Source organism: Mustela putorius, unplaced genomic scaffold (genome assembly GCF_011764305.1).
Source record: "Mustela putorius furo isolate JIRA1106 unplaced genomic scaffold, ASM1176430v1.1 tig00003987_pilon_pilon_pilon, whole genome shotgun sequence".
NCBI lineage: Eukaryota > Metazoa > Chordata > Mammalia > Carnivora > Mustelidae > Mustela > Mustela putorius.
In genome coordinates this window covers 5,015,294-5,037,606 of record NW_025422126.1, presented here as the reverse complement: position 1 = coordinate 5,037,606, position 22,313 = coordinate 5,015,294, and the positions used below count along the sequence as shown (strand labels likewise).

At 36.2% G+C, this 22,313-nt stretch overlaps 1 protein-coding gene across 3 annotated transcripts in view; it reads right to left on the bottom strand.

The window, feature by feature from the left end:
• The window catches only part of PPME1 (protein phosphatase methylesterase 1), a 63,641-nt gene that overhangs the window by 38,200 nt on the left and 3,128 nt on the right, over positions 1 to 22,313 (bottom strand). The window contains exons 2-4 of one of the 3 annotated variants that reach the window (XM_013064303.2): positions 20,689 to 20,814; positions 3,396 to 3,489; positions 2,741 to 2,833 (exon numbers count right to left, since the gene is read on the bottom strand). In XM_013064303.2, coding sequence (XP_012919757.1) covers positions 2,741 to 2,833; positions 3,396 to 3,489; positions 20,689 to 20,747 — 246 coding nt within the window. In that variant the 5' untranslated portion in view covers positions 20,748 to 20,814. Of the gene's footprint in view, positions 1 to 2,740; positions 2,834 to 3,395; positions 3,490 to 8,151; positions 8,246 to 20,688; positions 20,815 to 22,313 lie in introns of all 3 variants that reach the window. The other 2 variants (XM_013064304.2, XM_004768074.3) reach the window with 2 other exon arrangements.

Here is a 22,313-nt window from a genome sequence, read left to right as displayed (position 1 = left end):
TCTAGCAACATAAATATCAACCACAGTTGTTCATCTCTTCCTTTTGCTGTCAGTATACTTGTCCTCTGGCTACACTAGTACCTTTTTGTTTCTAATTTACTATAGTATTTTACCAGTTAACATGCGGGTGGATGTCTGAGAGTAATTCTGCCTCTCAGGATCATTAGGTGCTTGGGCTTATTCCTGCTGTTTGCCATGGCTGCCTTCTCAAACATGTTCTAGTGTTTACAAAAATATGAGCTCTGGAGTCAAGTCAATTGCCAGAGCACTAATTTTTACATAACCATTTTTATTTCCAAAGTACTGTCACATATAAACTCATTTAGTGGGCTGGTATACTGTCAGGAGTAACAACAACAAAAAAGGGCAGGTAAATTTAACCAGCAAAAGTCCAAGCTATTAATATTAAGCTCAGTGGTAAGGAATTTCCTTGATTATACAAGTAAACCAGATAACAATTGGGACATAATGACTTATGTATAAAAGACTTTCACAAAGAATGGGATGCTAATAGATGTTTTAGAAAAAGGGAATTGGGTGGTCAAATACATTTGGAAGACACAAGTGAAATGAAATAGATTTATTTAGAAGAACATCCTAAAGACCTTAATAACATACTGATATATTGTGAAATTCTGACAGAAATCAGAGGAAGATATTATATGTTATATTTCTTAAACTCATTTAATCATAAAAACCTTATTTCATTAATATCTCATGGAACTTGTAATTTGTAGACTATACTTTGGTAAAAAAAGAACTAGAGATTTCCTCTGCACTAACACATATAATGTCAGCAGCTATTTATCAATCACCTCCTCTATGCCTTTCACTTTCCATGTTATTTTATCTTTTTAAGAAAAAAATTTATTTAATATCAATATATGTTAACAAATCACTTATAATATTTGTGCATGATTTTAAAATTGACAGTTTTCATATTCCACTATTTTACATAATTTTCAAAGAAATCTTGAAGTATAAGAAGACTTTATTTGGAGAGTAAAGGCTTACATGTCTTGTTCTATTGGTTCAGGGGAACTGGAATACAGTTACTACTCCAGCTCCTACATTAGGAACAGGCATGTGATGCTATTACTCATTCATTCAAGAAACATTCCTTGAGCATACAATTAAGTGCCAGGCATAACTAAGCCATGGTCTTCACCTCACAATCTAGTTACCTAGTTGAGGAATGTAAATTATCAAAGCAATGCTACTAAAATGTGAAATGTGGCTAGTCCAAAATGAGACATGTTATAAGTGCCTTACTGCCTTACTGAATTTCAAAGACAGTATAAAAAACAAGGTAAAATATCTCAGTACTAATTTTTATACTGATTACTTATTAAAATGATAATACCACAGGTACAATAGGTTAAATAAGATATATACTATTAAAAACAATTTCACTTTTTTTTAACCTATTTTATGTCTCTACTAGATTTAAAAATCACATATGCGGCAAAAATTTACATACATGGTTTGCGTTATATTTCTGTTGGATGACACAGGTGTAGGGAGATTAAAGAGCCTGGCACTTAGAGCCAAATCAAACAGCTACGTTCTAAAATAAGAGAAAGGAAGTAGCAAACAAGATAGGAATCAAATCATTTAGTAATTTAATAACAGATGATTAAGTGCTTATGTGTCGAGAACTATTCCCAATAATCCTGCTGCCAGGAACATAATGGTATATTCAGGGCCCTCCTCAATTTCATAGCCATCTAGCTCTCGTTACCCAGAACTGCATTCCCCCTTGCTCCCATTTTTCTGTCCCTTAGACTCCCTACTGGTAAATAGAGGAAGTATGTACATCTCCCTGATAGAACCAGAAGAAAAATAGGAATAATGCTACTATGTTCCTTAGCAGCACCTCTCCTTGTACAGAGTCAAGAAAATCAGGAAGATCTAGAACTGGTAGCATTCACAGAGACATACATCCTCTATTCTAGACAAGGGTATCTTCAACCAAATATCGTTTACTTCCCAGTAGCTTTAATGATCTATTTTAATATAATTAAAATATAAAGCATTATTGGGGCACTTGGGTGGCTCAGTCATTAAATGTCTCTCTTCACCTCAGCTCATGATCCCAGGGTCCTGAGATCAAGCCCTGCATTGGGCCCCCTGCTTGGCAGGAAGCCTGCTTCTCCCTCTCTTACTCCCTCTGCTTGTGTTACCTCTCTTGCTGTGTCTCTCTCTGTCAAATAAATAAATAAAAATTTTAAAAAATAGAAATAAAAAATAAATTTAAAAAATAGATATACATATATACATAAAGCATTATTTTAAAAAAGAAAAAAAAATTCCAAATATTTATGGAGCATCTCCATGTATAAAGTACTATGCTAGGGTCTATGAGGGAAATAAAGGATAGATATTATCTCTACCTAAAGCACCTGAATAGAATATTTCTGCTTACCTATTACTTAGATTACTTAGATACAGACCCCCACATTTGACCAGGAGCAAATCCCATCTCCCTCATCCCAATGCAATATATATAGAACATTTTATAAAATGTTTGAAGAACTAATGGATTAAAGCTTACCCTAGAGTAAAGAACAGGTGATCTTGGGCCTACCATGAAAAATATTCACAATCAACTCACACCTCTAACTTTCTTATATCAAGCTATACGAGTGAACACAGAAGGAAGAGTTAGGTTAGTCAGATTCAGCCAGAAGTAAACAATGATTGTGCTAACATCAACTTCTTTTATCAGCTACTTACTTACCGTGAACACAGCCCAGGATAGGGCAGAATGGCCTCCTCCATGCAGAAGTAGGAGGACGGGACCCTCTGAGCCACTCTTATAAACTCGGAAAGTGTATGAATAGTTAAAGATAATGTATCTAAGCTTTTGCTCACTGAAGTTTTTGATTTATTATTTAATTGTAATAATACTGATTAGAAAACTCAGGCAGTACCAGACTCTATATAGAGCTGCAGACTTCCAAACTTAAGAGATACTTAAATAGAAGTTTCTGAAACACCAAACCCGTTTTGAAGCATGGAACCAGTATGACCACTTTTTCAATGGGGACAAAAAAAAAAAACAATCCCTTTGCCCTAACGAAGACCTACAGTTCCTGGTTTCTATATGCTAAACTGATTCAACTCATCTGATTCATGAAACCTTCCCCTGGGCCCTTAAGATATATATCAGTGTCAGGAACTTAATTCTTAATCCTTTCCCCATGCATTAGACAATTATGTCCCAATATGATACTGGCATAGACTTACAGGTTAAATTCCATGCTGTACAATTACAGGTGGGGAATCAAAATGAAATAAGCAACAGGACTAAAGAACACTTTAGAAACTATTAACGTGTCTTCTTAGACAGCATTATAAGCTTGCTAAAGAATAAGCCATTTTGCAAAGGATATATCCTTGCCAGTTTCATTCTCTACTTCTACATCTTCCATGGACTCAAAGTACTGACTCCAAGAAACAGGGGAGAAGTCTCGCTTTCTTCCAGGGCTAAGGGGGAAAAAAAGAGAGGGAGGGGGAAAGAGAGTTCAAGTAAAAAATAGTTACGCATGAAAAGATAAAATCTTGATCAACAAATGCTAAATGTAAATATGAAATGAAAATTGGAAGGGTATTTTCTCTTTAAGAGTGAGGAGTTCTCATACAGAAACCATCACGTAAAGATGTGTTTTTAAAAGTTCAAGATATAAGAGTAAAAATGTCAGGATTTTAGAAAACTCATTAGTATATTTTAATCACAAATATATCCCATGTATACACACCACAGAACCTGCTAGTTCTCTCTTCTTGTTCTTGGCTATCGGCTCATTCCTATCCTCTCAAGCCATTTTAATATCATTCCTGCAATAATCATTTTTGTTCACTATTCCTTCTTTATACTTTTAATCTCGCACATTATTTCATGCTTTTTCATTATTTCCAACCCATCAATATACAAGCTTCATAAAAGGCAAACTGGCAATGCCTTGACCTTCTAGGAATTTATCCAAAGATATGCTCATGCAGAAATGAAATGACTTATCTATTTAATGTAGCACTGTTTGTAATAGAGAAAGATTAGAAACAACTTAAATATACAGCAACAGGTAATAGATGAAAATAAGTTGTGGTACACAGAGAAATAATATTTAGTTACAAGAAGATGGAAGCAATTATATGCTGATAATATTCTTCGTATATGGATAAGATACACTGTTAAGTAAACAAACAAACAATGCACCATACTACTATTTGGGTAAAAACAGGAAGTATGTGTAAATATAATTGCTTATATATGGTTAGAATATCTCTGAAAGAATTATAATATAACATTTGATATATCCTGGAAGGGGAACGATGACTGGGAGATGGGAGGGACAATTTCCAATGTACATCCCTTTCTATCTTTTGATTTTTGAACCATAAATTATTTTTTAAAAATTACTCTAAAACAAAAATAACCAGTAAATGTCTGTTTACAACTTCTGTCTTCAACCTTGGATGAAATACAAGAAAGGAAGCCTGACACTTACCTTATTTCCATATCTATTCTCCTCAGTAATGGAGAGAATTCAGAATTCTGTCAGCAACAAAACGTTACCTCCTGCCAGATATCTTCCTATACATGCCGTGGAGGCAAATGGAGAATATACACGAAGTTATAATACAGAGCCCCTTTTAAAGACTTAAGTTAATACAAAAGCACTCTAGGTTGACTATAATATGGGAATTACAATGAAGTAACTGCACCATTAGGTATTCTTTCAACAGCTAAATATTTATTGAACAGTAATCTATTCTCTTCTGGCATTGAACAGATCAATAGTTCTCAATCCATGTAACAATAATCACCTAAGGAGTTTTAAAAATACTGATGCTTAGGTTTCACTTCTAGAAATTGCTTTAAATGGCTTGAAGTGTGGCACAGGCACTGATAATTTTTAAAGTTCCCCAAGTTGAAAGAGAGGTGCTAGGAATACAAAGGTAAGTGATTTGGAATGAGAGAAGAGTTCAAATTCCTCACAGTTCCTACCATTTCCCTATAATTCCCTATAAATCCCTAACAGTTACAGTATGGATTTGGGCAAATTCAAATTATTTAAATTCTTTCTGCCTTGGATTATAGCAAGTGAATAAAGTATGTTTTTTCTTTTTCTTTTCTTTTTTTTTTTTTTTTTTTGAGAGAGAGAGAGAGCACATGTGTGTGGGAAGAGGGTAGATGGGAGAGGGACAGGGAGAGAATTTTAAGCAGGCTCCACTCTCTGTGGGGGGCTTGACAGTGGGGCCGATCTCATGACCTCAGCTGAAACCAAGATTCGGAGGCTTAACCAACTGAGCTATCCAGGTGCCCCAAATAACATACATTTTAAAGGATTCTAATACATCTGGCATTTCACAATCTGGTTTCTCTTCATATCATATAAATCTTTCACCTTTTACTAATAATACATCTGGCATTTAGTAGTTGCTCAGTAAATGGGTAAAATCCGATCTTCTGATAGAAAAACTGCCTATACAGAAGTAAACTGCAATTTCAAAATAGACAAATTTTTTCTGGTTTGCTGGTTGCACCTGAGTTCCTACTGGAAAGCTAAAAGTAGAATTCTTAATTCTACGGATTCATCAGTCACTCACAAATCCACCTATGCATATACTAATTTGAGTATAACAACCACACATAACATGTCAAACACATCATAATGGATTCTAAGTATCTATGGATGAATTTTTGATGTCTGGACCTAGGATATCATCACAGTAATAGTATCTTAACATTTACTGTGCCACAACAGTGAATCATTTTGCCAAGTAATTTACAGGCATGATTCCATGGGTGGAAGAAAATATTTGCAAATCATAGATCTGATAAGGAGCTTGTATCTAGAGTATATAAAGAACTCACAACTCAGTATAAAGACAAATGACCTGTTTTTTTTAAATGAGCAAACAATTAGAATACACATTTCTCCATAGAACAGCTCAAATGACCAACAAGCACATAAAAAAATACTCAGCATCATTAGTTACTAGAGAAATTCAAATCAAAACCACAATGAAGAACCACTTTACACAACCAGGATGGCTATAAACAAAAAGATCAATAAAGACAAGTGTTGCTGAGGATATGGAAAATTAAAACCCACATATATTGCTGATGAGAATATAAAATGGAGCAGCTGCTTTGGAAACTAGTTTTGTCAGTTCCTCAAAAAATTAAACACTGAGAAATACCATATGATTCAGAAATTTCACTCTTAGGTATACCCAAGGGAAATGAAAACAAATGTCCACTTTGAAATATGTATAGGAATGTTCACAGCAGCATTGTTTGTAATAACTAAAATGGAGAAAAATCTCAAATGTCCATCAACCATTGAATGGACAAATTAACTCTGGTATCCAAACAATGGAATAATCATTCGTCAATAAAAGGAATGAAGTTTTACAACCTGCTATAACATGTCCGAACCTTGAAAATACTATGTTGAGTGAAAGAGGCCAATCACAAAAGATCACATACACTATATAATTCCATTATTGTAAATGTCAAGATTAGGTAAGTCTATAGATAGAAAACAGATTAGTGGATGCCTAGGGCTGGGAGGTTTGAGGGAACATGAGGGCTAAATGCTAATGGGCATGAGGATCTTTCCTAGGGTGCTGAACCTGTTGTAAAATTCACTGTGGAACTATGTTACTATGCTAAAAAAAAAAGTGTATACTCTAAATGGGTCAGTTGTATGGCACATGAACTTGATACTCAATAGATTATAACACTAGTACACAATTAAAAAAAAAATAGAATGAGAAGAACCCAGGTCAGATGGAACAAAATATAAAATAAGATCATAGAAATAGGGGCGCCTGGGTGGCTCAGTGGGTTAAGGCCTCTGCCTTCGGCTCAGGTCATGATCCCAGCGTCCTGGGATCGAGCCCCACATTGGGCTCTCTGCTCAGCAGGGAGCCTCCTTCCTCCTCTCTCTCTGCTTACTTGTAATCTGTGTCTGTCAAATAAATAAATAAAATCTTTTTAAAAAAATCATAGAAATAAATCCAAATATATCAAGGATAGATTAAACTCACTAGAATATTCTCTAGGATAATCCATGCAAAAAAATGAAACTGATCTGAAACAAATATCCTCAGAGGAGATTTTTTTTTTTATTCCAGCTGTATACTATTTTATTTTCTTTTTTAAAAAAGATTTTATTTATTTACCTGACAGAGAAAGAGAGACAGCAAGAGCAGGAACACAAGCAGGGGGAGTGGGAGAGGGAGAAGCAGGCTTTCTGCTGAGCAGGGAGCCCGGCATGAGGCTCAATTCCAGAATCCTGGGATCATGACCCAAGCCGAAGGCAGACACTGAACGACTGAGCCACCTAGGTGCCCCTGAGACAAATGTTCCAAAGTAAGAGAGACAAAGACATTGTAGCCAGATACTAGCCACAATAATGTAAGGCTAAATATTCTTTCTCAAAATTCAAGGGATTTTTCTATCATTATCTAAGAAAGGTACTATTGTTGAGATTTTTTTTAAGATTTTATTTAATTGACAGACAGAGATCACAAGTAGGCAGAGATGCAGGCAGAGAGAGAGGGAGGAAGCAGGCCCCTTGCTGAGCAGAAGCCCGACGCGGGGCTCGATCCCAGGACCCAGAGAGATCATGACCTGAGCCGAGACGCTGTTTCTCTTTCTCTGTCAGGTTTTTACCCACTGAGCCATCCAGGTGCCCCGAGATTTTTTTTTTTTTTTTTTTTTTACTAAGAACCTTTTTATCTCCTATATTTCTGAATTTTGATGTTAAACTAGAACATGCGACTGTCTAGAAGATTCCTTAAATTTTCTCTTCTATTGAATTTATATCTACTATACATATTTTCATTCCCAAGAGCTATTTCTTGTTCTCTGAAAAGAGGTCCCCTCCCCTCTTTTTTAAAGAGCACTCTATTCTTGTTTCATAGATGCCATATTGTCTCTTGTCTCTCTGACAAGAGATACTAGATTTTTTTAGGATTTTATTTTGTTCTATGCATTATTATTTCTTTTTCTCATTTTGTCTTTGCACCTGTCTTTTGTGTTGGAGGCTTTCCCTGGATATCTGGTGATTCTATGAGAGAATAGAGCTTGCTGACTACTAAATATGACATACAGTTAATAAGTAGAGATCTAACCTTTTAAATGGGGGACTCTTCCCCAAACATCAGAGTCTGCATGTCTTTTCTCAGGCCAGTCATTTGTCCGGAAAGAAATCCTCCAATCTCCTGCCTGGGGACATAAGACTAACTGTTAGCCTTCTGGGAAAAGATCTGAATAGTCTCATTTGTTTATTCATTCAACCAACATTCACTGAGCACGTATAAGATACTATTTTAGGGACTGGGGATACCTTTTGTCTGAACAAAACAGACAAAACCTCCTACTATTCTGGTGTTTGCACTTCAAGAGAAGGAGACCTAAGTAAAAATTTGTCAGGTAGTGGTGTCATGGATAAAAAAATAAAGGTGGGGCGGGGGACAATGAATGTCAGGTTAGGAAGGGCTATAGTTTTAAATCAAGGGGTTAGGAAAGGCACCTTTAAGCAAAGACCTGAAGGTAAGGGAGCAAGCCTGAGCGTGTCTAGAAGACAGAAGGTATACCTTTACTTAATCCCTGCTCTCATCCTATTGCTTTACCTTTGTTGCCATATTGTCTCTGAGTCCAGAGACACTCTGGTCCAGTTTCTCTAGAAGTGAACCATCACACTGAGGGAAAGGAGATCTGGGACTTTAAAGGTGCTTTATACAGATTTTCAATCAATATTCCTGTTTTAGCCCCCTTTCAAAGATACTTAGCTCCTACAATTCCTGAGCCTGTATGGGGTTATGATATGGATTAGCCTGTACTTTCATTTTCCTTCTGTGGGTAGTTTTCAGTTTGCTCTTCTCTGCTAACAGTCAACTTGCTATCTTCCTAAATCTTGGTAGCCTATCTATATTCTCTCCTCTATTTTGTCCTGTGGTATTATTCCTTTTTCCAAATCACTCTAACATAAATTAATAGGGTTTGATAAGAGAATGAATGGATTAATTTCCACAACTCCTCTCTGGGGTAGCTATTCCTATTTTGCAAATGAGAAAACTAAAGCCAGGGGAGGTTAAGTAACTCATCCAAGACACAGAAAGCAGCTGAGCTAAAATCTTATTCTCAGGGTTACTTCTATATCAGTTTTCAATACTACCTTCAAAATAATACTAGGTTCTCTATTCTTGAAATCACCCAAGCTAGCAATGAGCATGCACAAATAAATCCCTAGGAAGAGGTGATAGAGGATTAGTTCTTGCTGTAGGGATAGTGACTGGCAGAGGACCTTCGTAGCAAGCCTGAGTACCAGGGAGACTAAAGAAAAAGTCAAGGTTATAAATGTAGAGGCCATGGGACAGAGCAGGAAGGTGGAGCGAGAAGGAAGAATCAAAAACTCTCAAGTTTCTGTGATGCCATTCACAAAGAGAGAGCATAAGAGGCCATTTTAAAGAACTCTGGGTTAACAAATACTGATTTACCATGGGATTGAAATCCTAGATTCTATTCCTATTAGTTTTCTTTGTTAGCCATTGGTAAATGTTGTTAATTGGGCATCATGGAATCCAAAAATGAAAATAGTACCATTTACCACAACAGCCTGCATTAGACAGGACAGGATACTTATGGCTCCATATATGATGTGGTTCAAGCAAATGAATGAAAGCTTATCTCACGTAAGACCACTTTCAAATAGGGTACTTAATCCATGGGAACTTCCAACCTGCTGAGTCAGATCATGCAAAACTATACATTTAAAATGGATGGATGAAGACAGACTGCTGCAGCACTGGAAGAACTACTGTAATCTTATACCTCCAATAATAAAAGAATTCTGCTTTATTTAGGTTTAGAAAAATGTCTCTATTTTATTTCTGCCACTTACCTAACCTAATTAATAACTTATTTTTCCAAAACCCTAAAAGTAAAGAGAAAAAAGATATTAAAAATTTAGTACAGTGATCTGGCCTCAAATAAAATAAAATCACTGAGATATCAGTAATGAAAGCAAGAAAGAGTACAAGGCTTTTTTTGATGCTTTGCAAGGGCTAATTGTAGCTGCTTACTCTTATAATCAATGTTTGTATCTGTACTCAGGGATCAGAATTATGTAAGCTACTATTCTGTGGACAGTACCACAACAGGAAGAAAGCAAGCAGGTCTGGAGTCAGAGTTTCCAAGCCAATAAAGTCCATATAGAAGCCTCTAATAAGTATATAGTTCAGAGCCAACCACCATATAATTCCCTTCTCAGACTCACCTGAATGTCATAATAATGTAGACTATAAGACATATTTCATAATATATTTCATTCAAATATGTTTAGGGCAATTATTCTAGAGCCTCTTTCCAGTTATGATTTGCTTGTATAATCAACAAAGTTAATTCCAACTCAATTTTTGAGTATGCCCTTTATGATGGGCCCTGATATACTTCCTGGGCATTTGGGAAATCAGCAGGCCGAAAGTTCCTACTGATGAACAAAACTTGGTTCTTGCCCTCAAAATGCTCATGCCTGGGAAAAAAATAGGTAAGTAAACAGTCACTGTATACTAAAGCTAGGGCAGAAATACGCCTATCATGCCACGAAAACTCATAGATTGCACATACAATCTTGTTTGGAACACTGATGAGAATGGAATCAGGTCAGGGAAGGATTCACAGTGATGATGTCTAGTGTGGAAGATTTTCTTAAATGTTATACAAATCTGAAGTACTATCCTTATTAAATATCGACCTAGATTGGGAAAGTAATTTCTCTAATTACCAAATAAAACTTCCCGAAACTCTGTGAGAAAAATGTTAGTATAAAGATTCTACAACTTAGGGGCGCCTGGGTGGCTCAGTGGGTTAAAGCCTCTGCCTTCAGCTCAGGTCATAATCCTAGGGTCCTGGGATCGAGCCCCACGTCGGGCTTTCTGCTCTGTAGGGAGCCTGCTTCCTCCTATCTCTCTCTGCCTGCCTCTCTGCCTACTTGTGATATCTGTCTGTCAAATAAATAAATAAAATCTTTAAAAAAAAAAAAAGATTCTACAACTTAAAAATGGGTTTCTACTCCAAAGGTCTGTAAAGTAGTGGTTGGGAAAAATGAAGCACATTTTCCCTGAAATATTAGTAAATTCTGAAATATTAGTAAATATTATGAAATATTAGTAATTCTGAAACATTAGTAAATTCTCTGGGTAGTTCTACCCCCAAGACTACTTAGCCATACAACATAATAAAATGCTATTTGTGATGAAATTCAGCTAATAACAATGTAGTTCCAGTGATTAACACAGAAAAGTGAATTTGAAGTGACTTTACTGTAACTTGAACCATGGTTCTTATGCTTAAGGAAAAACTGATTTAATTAAAAAGGGGTGGGAAGGATTAAATGAAACAAACCATTAATGTATTTGTGCTAGGCACTTTACAAGCATTACCTAAATTTAATCCTCCTAATAATCTGAGCTATATTTTCTTAATAGAATAAAAATAGAAGAATATAAATGTAAAACCACAGAAGAATAAAAAGAGGCCACAAGTTTATTTTTGCACACTGAATAATTACATTTTAAAAATCTCATTTCTATATTCCACAAATCTATGACTTCCTTCCCTACTCAGTTCAGGGTGGACAATTTTAAACTACTGGAAACAACACCATCTGTCCACTGTATTAGAGCATCATTCATTCATTCATCAAATGTTTACTGAGCTCCTATATGCTACCCACTTTGGGACAAGTAAATAAAACACAGGAGTTTATGGGCGCCTGGGTGGCTCAGTGGGTTAAGCCGCTGCCTTCGGCTCAGGTCATGATCTCAGGGTCCTGGGATCGAGTCCCGCATCGGGCTCTCTGCTCAGCAGGGAGCCTGCTTCCCTCTCTCTCTCTCTCTCTGCCTGCCTCTCCATCTACTTGTGATTTCTCTCTGTCAAATAAATAAATAAAATCTTTAAAAAAAAAATAAAAATAAAAACAAAAAACAAAAAACAAAAACACAGGAGTTTACAATTAAATTAGGGAAGACTAAACAAGTAGATTACAATGGAGTTGTTAGAAGAACAGATAAAATACTGTATATATACAGCAATGTCAAAAATAAGATGAAAGAAAAAGATAAACTATAATTTTACATACCACTAAGAAAAAAGCTACCAATTAAAGACACACTTGATCACTTGGAATTCATTTTGAATTTCTTAAAAAGCTCTTTAATACTTATATTGATTCAACATATATCAGTTATGGCTATAAATAAAGGAAAATAAGAGCAAAATAAAAGTATTTTTAATCAATGTCTTCATACCAAGAATTCTATTCTCTTTTGAGTAACTTTGACTAATATAGTCCTCTGTGCCTCACAAGAACATTGGTGATGGAATGTTTCCTAAAACTATAAACACCAGCTCATATGCTGACTTTACCATTATATGGAGAGCTATATTATTTTTTTACTCTAACTTTAGGAATAATGCTTAATTCATCTGATTGAATACCCACTACTTCTCAAAACCATTCAGTTTTCAGTGGTTAAGAGGGTGCTCCACTTTTGTCTCCAGGAATTTCTTCCAAGCTACCAACACCTACTTTGCAAGATTTGATGCTGGTTTTGGTGTTTGCTCAAACAAGCAGGGAGAACCAAGACAGCGCTGTTACTTAACCAACAGCAATTGTTAAGACACTATCATTTTAAATACAAAAAGAAATGTATCTTAGAATCCATGAATTATAGTAAATAGGTTTCCTTTACCCAGTTTCATAACTTAAATAATGATTCTACATATACAGTACCTCTTCTCAAAAACAAATGAGGTTAGTAGTACCCATATTAAAATCTTAAAAAAGTTTTTATTGAAGTATAATTAACATACAATGTTATATTTAGTATTACTCACATTTTAAGAAAATAAAAGTCAAGCTTATACTATTTTAGTAGTATGCAGTATGCCAGAAAGGGAATCCTAGTTTATTGATTTAAAACCTATATTCTTTCTCCTACAGAAGAAGTACAAAATAAATAGTATTGATACAGGGTGGGCAAAATATAGCCTATGGGCAAATCCAGCCATTGCCTGTTTTGTATGGCTCAGGAGCTGAGAATGGTCTTTACATTTTTAAAAGCTGGGAGTAAAGAAAAAAGAATAATATATAATAACAAGAGAAAATTACATGAAATTCAAATTTCAGTGTCCACAGAAAAAATATTGTTAGAACACAATCACATTCAATTACATATTGTCCATGGCTGCTTTCACCATACTCAGCAGAGTTGAGGAGCTGTTATAGAAACTGTACTGCAAACCATAAAATGGTTACTATCTGGCCCTTTACAGGAAAGTTTGCCAACCTCTGGTATAAATGATAAGTCTTACAAAAGGACAGAAAATGGAAAGATCTACTTCAGGATGAATGGTCAGGAAAAGATTTAGGATCTCATTTTAAATGAATGTTGTGTGCCATATGTCCATTAAGTGAAAACTGACAAAAACATGAACTATGCTACTATAGAAATGCAAAGAAATGAAAACAGAGGCTCCTGCACTCCAGACCTTCCATTTTAGGGGTAACTTAAAAAAAAATTCCATAAAATATAAATTAGGATAATTATGGTAATTGCCAAAGTACCATAAAAATTGATAGATTTATTTAATATAACATTTTTAAAAATGCAATACCAAGTAGTAATGCACAATAATTGATAAGTGAGTGGAAATGACAAAAAGTGTAATAGAGCTCAGAGGAGGGATAGAACAAGTGAATGAGCTAGAATAGTCTGAAAGAGCTTCATGGGTTTTGTAGAAAAGTGAAATGGGAGGCATTGCAAGTACAATAAACTTGGCAGTTAGTAAGTTAGTTAATAAGCTAGTAGGTGCCAAGAAACATTTAGGGAACTGCCATTGCCTGGAACATGAATGTTGAGCTTTTATGGAGAGCTTTTAACAGTAGACTGCCTGCTCTGATCCCTACACTTGTTAGAGTTACCAATGTATAGGTATCATCTCCTTGGAAAATAGTCTTCACCCTTAGAGAACAAGGGATAAACCAAGCAAGGGCAGAAAAACCCAATCCTATAAAATGCAGGTCCTTCCAAAAATAATTGCTAATTGACATTTGTTCTCTTATAGTAATAAGAGGTTTGGGGAATCACAAAAGAAGAGATAAACTGCTATAAAATAAAATCAAAACCAGGCATAAATCTTTACATATAACGGACTAATTGGGGATGCCTGCCTGGCTCGGTCAGTTAGATGTCTGCCTTCATTTCGGATCAGGCTCCCAGAGGCCTGGGATCCAGTCCCACATTGGGCTTCTTACTCGGCAGGAGCCTGTTTCTCCCTCTGCCTGCTGCTTCCCTTGCTTGTGCTCTCTCTGACGCATAAATGCATAAAATCTTAAAAAAAGAGAGAGAGAGAGACACTAATTGTAGACATGAGCTACAACCATATGAGTATGTTCAATTCAAATTAAGACAAGGTATTTGGAAGCACTCACAACACACTTTGCCTAAGTGCTAGTGTTGAAATAAAGTATAGATTTCATTATTTCATGAAGTGAAACAGCTTTCAGAAGAAAGAGAATACAAGTTTAGTTATGCCATCTTCATGAAACTGGTGAAGAAAAAAGATTGTTCTTGCAAAATGAGGCCAAATATGTCTAGGATAGGTCAGCACTTAGTAGCCAGCATGCTTGAAACCAGGGAAATTAAGATAGAACTTTTACCCTTAAGAAGTTCATCATCTTGAAGAGTAGACCGTCAAGCAAAAATTACAAGTCAGAAAGAGAAGGGTTAAACTACAGAAGGCTATGGGGACAGCTGTGCTGTTGCCTACTATGTGATGATACCTACCAGGATTATTATATCATTAACTGCTCAGGGAAGAAGGAAGGGTAGGGCAGAAGAGGAGGAAGGGAGGAAAATTTCTCCCTGCATATTTAGAGAACAAGGAATAAGAAAAATTGTATGTTCTGAAGTGAATGTCTCAAGTCTAAATAGGCATAATAACCTCAACATTGACTAGGCTGCTTAAATCTGTTAAGAGAGTTATGAATGAGTCATGAGCTGCACAGTAGCAGTCCTAGTCACTGTTGCCACAAATTCTCTAGTCTAGGAGTCTTGCAGTGGAGGCAAAATACTGAAGTTTAATTGCAGCGAGCTATTTAAATCAAGGCATCAGCGCTAAAAAAAAAAAAAAAAAAGGAAAAAGAAAAAAAGAAAGAAAGTCCTCATTAGGAACACTTTGAAGGGAATGGAAAGAAGGCAACCAGATGGCTCTCTGGGTTGTGGTAGTTTAGAGTGTTTATTACTAGTGATAAGGGCATGCTATTAGAGCAGCAGAGTGAAGATTCTAAAAACTACATACTGGATCAGATTATTAGAGATCATCTAACCTAAATCTTGTGTTATGGAAGGGGACAATTAATTAGCTGCCTATTATGTGTCAAACAGATTTTTCAGTTCTGCAAGAAACGTTTTCCTATTTATTTATTTATTTTTAATTTATTTATTTGACAGAGAGAGATGAGGAGAAGCAGGCTCCCCGCTGAGCAGAGAGCCCGATGCAGGACTCGATCCCAGACCCCTGGGATCATGACCTGAGCCGAAGGCAGAGGCTTAACCCACTGAGCCACCCAGGTGCCCAAGTTTCCCCATTTTAAAGACAAGGAAATACAGACTCAAATGTAAAATGATTTGCCCAGAGCCACTTTCAGTACCACTGGAACTTGGAATTAAACTCAAGTATATGTCTGGTTCCAAAGTGCTCTTTCTATTACACCATCATAGTGAGTCCCCGAGAGAAGGAAAGATAAATTGACCAGAGCCACAAGGCTTATTAGCAACAAAGACAGGATTTCCACTTAAACCAAGAAAAAGTCCAAAGCAAAGAACACACATAGATGCATGGTGGAAAAGGAGTGACAGTAAACAACTTCAGCCCTCTCCTATGATTTGGATGACTGGATTCTTCAACACAACTTCCTTCTTTTCTTTTCTTTCTTTTTTTTTTTTTTTTTTTTTTGGCATATGTGTGTGCAAGAGTGGAGTGGTGGGGCAGAGGAGAGCGGGAGAGAGTGTTTAAGCAGACTCTGTAATGAGCATGGAGCCCAATGTAGGGCTTGATCTCACGATTCTGAGATCAGGACCTGAGCCAAAACCAAGAGTCAGACACTTAATCAACTGTGCCATCCAGGCAACCCCTCAGCATACCCTCTCATTCAATTATCAAAATTTATTAGTAGTATGTGTTTGGGACGGATTGGCAAAACTATATTTTGAAGAACAGCTAAGTGTGGCATATAGTTGGACCACTCCTTAAATAGCACTACTAATTAACTTTCTTCTCTAAAAGAAAAAAAAAAACCTAATTTATGACATTAAGGAATAAATTTTTCCTAGCCAACCAGAAGTGTTTTCTCAAATCTGACATCAAGCAACACATAAAGGAGGGCTCATTACATTTAAAAACAAACCAATTATCCAATTTTGCAGACACTAAGAAACAACAGATTTGCTAGTAATAAGTCTAGCAACCATGGAAAAAGGGATATTTACTCAGAAGTGCTCAGGTCAAGGGGCTCAAACCTGGCACAAGGTGGAAAGGGAGAAAAGGGGGAGAGAAAGAGATCTATTACTTTCTATATCTGTGCTGCAGTGAAAACAGTGGAGAATGTGCAGTCAAAAGATAAGTCTCCCCCCCCCCCATTTGCTAACATCAGGGCTTGGAATACATGTCCTTTACTGTCTACTCTAGACATACCTTCATTTCTCACCACTCTCTATTTGCTAGCAGAATTCCAGATTGTTTTAGTAGCTAGTAGAGATATTTGGTTATCTTTCCTCCACCCCAAGAGAATTAATGAGAATCGGTCTAAACCAGTCATAGTAATTTCATTCCCTACTGCCAGTGATTGGTCTTAGGATGCACATGTAAACCAGTTCTGGACAATGAAAATTAAGGGAAAAACTGGCTGGGAAATTTACCTTTCCAGAAAACAAAGAAAAGAAAAAAAAGGGGGGGGGATGAAAAAAAGACAAGCTTAGCTAGCAAAAGGCCTTTTCTTCTGTTCCTTCCTTTTTATTTGGAAAGATGGAATAAAGGTAAGATGAAAGTTAAGTTGCAGCAGCCATCTCACAACCAAAAGGTGATAACCAAGAAAAGGAAAATCCAACATTCCTAAGGATGGCAAAATTAAGGATGCACAGGGTCCTTAATATAGTTGAATGACTAAATCAACTCTGGAATTTCCTATTTCCTTTTGGTTTAAAGCACAGTAAGGGGGCGCCTGGGTGGCTCAGTGGGCTGGGCTTCTGCCTTCGGCTCAGGTCATGATCTCAGGGTCCTGGGATCGAGCCCCACATTGGGCTCTCTGCTCAGCAGGGAGCCTGCTTCCTCCTCTCTCTCTGCCTGCCTCTCTGCCTACTTGTGATCTCTGTCTGTCAAATAAATAAATAAATAAATCTTAAAAAAAAAAAAAGAATTTATCCCTTAGTTTTATAGTGTACATAATTAAGTGATACTACATTAAATATAACTTAGGCCAATACTAGGCATCTGAAATATTTTTCCTTCAAAAAGGATTCATACACATCCTCAAAAAAGACTCAACATCATAAAAATGTTTATTCTAAGTTAACTTAGATATTTAATGTAATCCCAATAAAAATACTGTTAGTACTTTTTTTCTGGTACTAGTTTGATTATAAAGTTTATTTGTGTATTTTCAGCCATAAAAAGAATGTGATCTTGCCATTTGCTAACAACATGATTGGACCTAGAGCGTATTATGCTAAGTGAAATAAATAAGACAGAGAGACAAATACCACATGATTTCACTTATAGGTGGAAACTAAAAAATAAAACAAATGAATTAACAAACAAGAAGCAGAAAAAGACTCATGAATACAGAGAACAAACTGATGGTTGCTGGAAGAGGGGAAAGGGGGAATGGGCAAAAACGGGGGTGAGGAATGGGGAGATACAGGCTTCCAGTTAACAGAATGGATATGTCACAGGGAGTAAGAGGTATAGCATAGGGAATATAGGCAATGGTATTGCAATAGCATTGGATGGTGATTAATGGTAGCTGCACTTGTAGTTAGCACAGGATAAAGTATAGACTTGTGGAATCACTATGTTTTACACCTGAAACAAACATAACATTGTATGTCAACCATATTTAAAAAAAAAAGTTTATTTGTAAGAATAAACAAATAACCAGGAAAATCTTTAAAAAGACTCTACCACCTACTAAAACATATTTAAAATGCCTCTGTAGGGGCGCCTTGGTGGATCAATCGGTAAGGCGTCTGCCTTTGGCTCAGGTCATGATCCCAGGATCCAGGGATCTAGCCCCGTAACAGGTTCCCTGCTCAGTGGAGAGCCTGTTTCTCCCACTCCCCCTGCTTGTGTACCCTCTCTTGCCATCTCTCTCTGTCAAATAAATAAATAAAATCTTAAAAAATAAAATAAAATGCCTCTGTAATTAAAGTGTAGTAGTGGCACATCAGTAAGTAGGCAGGCCAATGGGAAAAGAAACTTCACAGATCCAAATCTATGTGAAAATTTGGTACATGATAAAGGCATCATATTTTAAAAAAGATTTTACTTATTTACTTGAGAGAGAGAGTGAGTGCGCACAAGCATGGAGAGAGGGGCAGAGAAGGAGAAGAAGACTCCCCACTGCGCAGGGAGCCCGATGCAGGGCTTGATCCCAGGACCTTGGGATCACGACCTGAGCTGAAGGTAGATGCTTAACTGACTGAGGTGTCCCAAGGCATCATGTTTTAAAAACAATTTCATTTATTTGAGAGAGAGAGAGAGAGCAGGAGCAGGGGGGAGAGGTGGAGGGAGAGGAAAAAGCAGACTCTCCGTTGAGCAGAGGGCCCAACTTGGGGCTTGATCCCAGGACCCTGAGATCATTTTAATCCAGGGGAAAAGACTAATTTTTATTGAGGTAAAACTCATATAATGGGAAAAAGACTTTTTAATAAATGGTGTTACAACAATTGGATAATCTGTGGGCAAAGACAAAACTGAATTGGTTCCTCACTCTGCACATCAAGATAAACTTAAAACAGGTGTTTAAAAAAAGGAACCATAGGGGCGCCTGGATGGCTCAGTGGGTTAAGGCCTCTGCCTTTGGCTCAGGTCATGATCCCAGGACCCAGGTCATGATCCCAGGGTCCTGGGATCGAGCCCTGCATCGGGCTCTCTACTCTTCGGAGAGCCTGCTTCTTCCTTCTCTCTCTGCCTGCCTCTCTCCCTACTTGTGATCTCTGTCTGTCAAATAAATAAATAAAATCTTAAAAAAAAAAAAAAAAAGAGGAACCATACAGTTCCTGGGGAAAAAAATACATGAATTCCTTTATAACCTGGGAGAAGTAAATGTCTTTCTGCAATTCAAAATCCAGAAGCAACATACGTTAAATTTGAGTATGTTAAGATCTAAAACCAAAACTTTTGGTGTGCCTGGGTATTTCAGTCAGTTACGCATCTGACTCTTGATTTCAGCTCAGATCATAATCTCAGGGTCGTTAAGATCAAGTCCCTTGTTGGGCCCTGCACTGGGCACGAAACCTGCTTAGGATTCTCTCTCCCTCTCCCTCTGCCCCACCCCAAAACCCTCTCTTAAAAAAAAGAAAAAAAGAATAAATAAAAACAAAACGTTTTACATAGCAAAATATATTGTAAGCAAAGTAGAAAATCAAGTTGGAAAAATATTTTTAAGATTTATAAAGAAGAAATATCCTGAATACACAGAGCTTCAAAGAGCAACTTTGGAAAACAGTTTGGCAAATTTCTTAAAAAACTATATATAATTCACCATATGACCCAGCAATTCCATTCTTAGGTATTTACCCAAGGGAAATCCAAATATATTTCCACAGAAAGATTTGTATGTGAATGTTTATAGCAGCATTATTTATAAAAGCAAAAAATGGAAACAACCCAAGTGTTCAGCAACTGATAAACAAGTTAATTAAAATGTGGTATATCTACACAATGGAATGTCATTCAGTAATAAAAAGGTATGATGTACTGATAACATGATACAACATGGATGAATCCTGAAAACATTGTATTAAATGAAAGAAGCCAATCACAAAAGGCCACCTACTGCATGATTTCATTTACATGAAATCTCCAGAACAGGCAAATCTTTGAAGTCAGAAAATAGATTAGTGGTTCCCAGGGACGGGGGAGGGAGAAATAACTGCTAGCAGGTAAGTAGTTTCTTTATGAGATAATGAGAATATCCTAAAATTAGTGATAATGACTGTACAACCATAAATGTACTAAAAACCATTGAACCATATACTCTGAAAGGGTAAATTCTATGGTATGTGAAATTTAATTTTTAAAAACCTAATAAGTTTACCAATAAATTTACTGATTTTAATAACAACTTTAATATTTAAAAACATAATAAGCAACAAAAACAGAGATGCTAGGATTTGTAACTCAATATATGAGCTTGAGCAAGTCACTTCACTTTGTCCTTTATTTCTCCATTTGTTGAATAGCTCCTTAAAGGCTTCCTAAGAGGCCTGATATCCATTATAAATTTAAGACATTGAATGAAGGACTATCTAATCAGATATGAGTAATATACAGCTTACAGGGAAAAAGCTGACATTTTAAGAAATTGAAAGGAGAGCTTCTACCTTATAAAGAATAAGTCTTTTTCACCATTCTCAATATAAAATAATTCATCAGTTGTCATTCCTTAAGGGCTTGTGTGTCAGGAAGCATTAAGTGCTTTGCATGTATTATTTCATTCTCACAGAACTCTAAAGAAAGCAGAAATTAAAAGAAAACAAAGACTATGTGAGGTTAAATGACTTGACCAAAGTAAATACACAAGCTGGACTTCAAACTTAGATCTTTATCATCATTTTTTTAAAAGATCTATATCACTTTAAACAACAATTTCTACACCAAGATATTACAAGAGCAACCATGGACTAAAAATCTGAAGTCTGGGTTTGAATCCTGTTTCTGCCATTTGATGATTCTGTGTTTTTAGGCAAGTCAAAGAACATTTTCATTTTCTCATTAAGAGAAAATATTAATCCCTGCCTTAATATATCTCATAAAATAATATAGAAAGTCACTAATATATCTTCCAGTTAAAGTACTGTAGAAATGTTAAGGGATTACAAAATGTAGTACTATTGATAAACCAAAAACATGTTGAAAATGAAAGGTTTTAAAAATCTCTATAGTCTCTCTAATGGTAACATGTACTAAAGCAGTGATTTTCAAAACATACTCCTCTCAAGCACACTCAGGTGCTGTAGACTAAATGGTTGTGATCCTCCATCCCACCCCTCCAACTCCAAATTCTTGATAAATCTTAACGTTTAATGTCATGGTATTTGGAAGTGGGGCCTTGGGAGGTGATGAGATCATGAGAGTATAACCTTCAAGACTGGGATTAGTGAGTGCCCTTAGAAAACAGATGCCACAGAGCTTCCTTCCTCCTTCTGCCATGTGAGGACAGATCAAGAAGACTGCCATCTATGAACCAGCATGTGGTCCCCACTGGACACGGAATCTTTCAGCAGCTTGATCTTGGATTTCCCAGCCTCCAGAAATATGAGAAATAACATTTCTGTTGTTTACAAGCCACCCAATCTATGGTGTTTTTGTTACTGCAACGCTAACAGATTAAGATACCAGTTACAAGTAGGAATCACAAACCAAAGCAGCTCCAAAATCTATAATAAAAAAAGGTCAAAATCACTGTTTTTGACATCATCTACTGGATTCTATCAAGGAATAGTGAAACCAGGATTTCAGGCCTTACCCAAAACACAAGTGTAGTGTTTTGAGACTAAACATAAATTTAATCCTGGTTCTGCCACATATTAGTTGGGTGACCTTTAATCTCAAGTCTGAATTTCCTTACTAATAAATGCAGAGAAATATCTACCTTCCAAGGCTGTGAGCAGATTAAATTAAGTAACATACATAATAAAGCTATTACCACAATGACTGGCACAAAGTAACCTACCTGGAAAAAGAAAGTAATTGTTATTACTACATTATCTAGAAATATTCTGGAATTACTTAAGTCTAATTTGAAAAACTGAATTATGGAAACTCAAGAAAAATCATAAACTCAATACCACCCTGAATATGCAAACACATTTAAATAAGGCTTAGTGAAATTAAAAGGCCAGAGATTATAAATTGAAAGAGTTGAAAGAGTAAGTCATGTAAGAGATTGTGAAAGGAACAGGTCCAACTTGAAGTAAGAGATAGATGGGAGAATGGAAAAAGATAC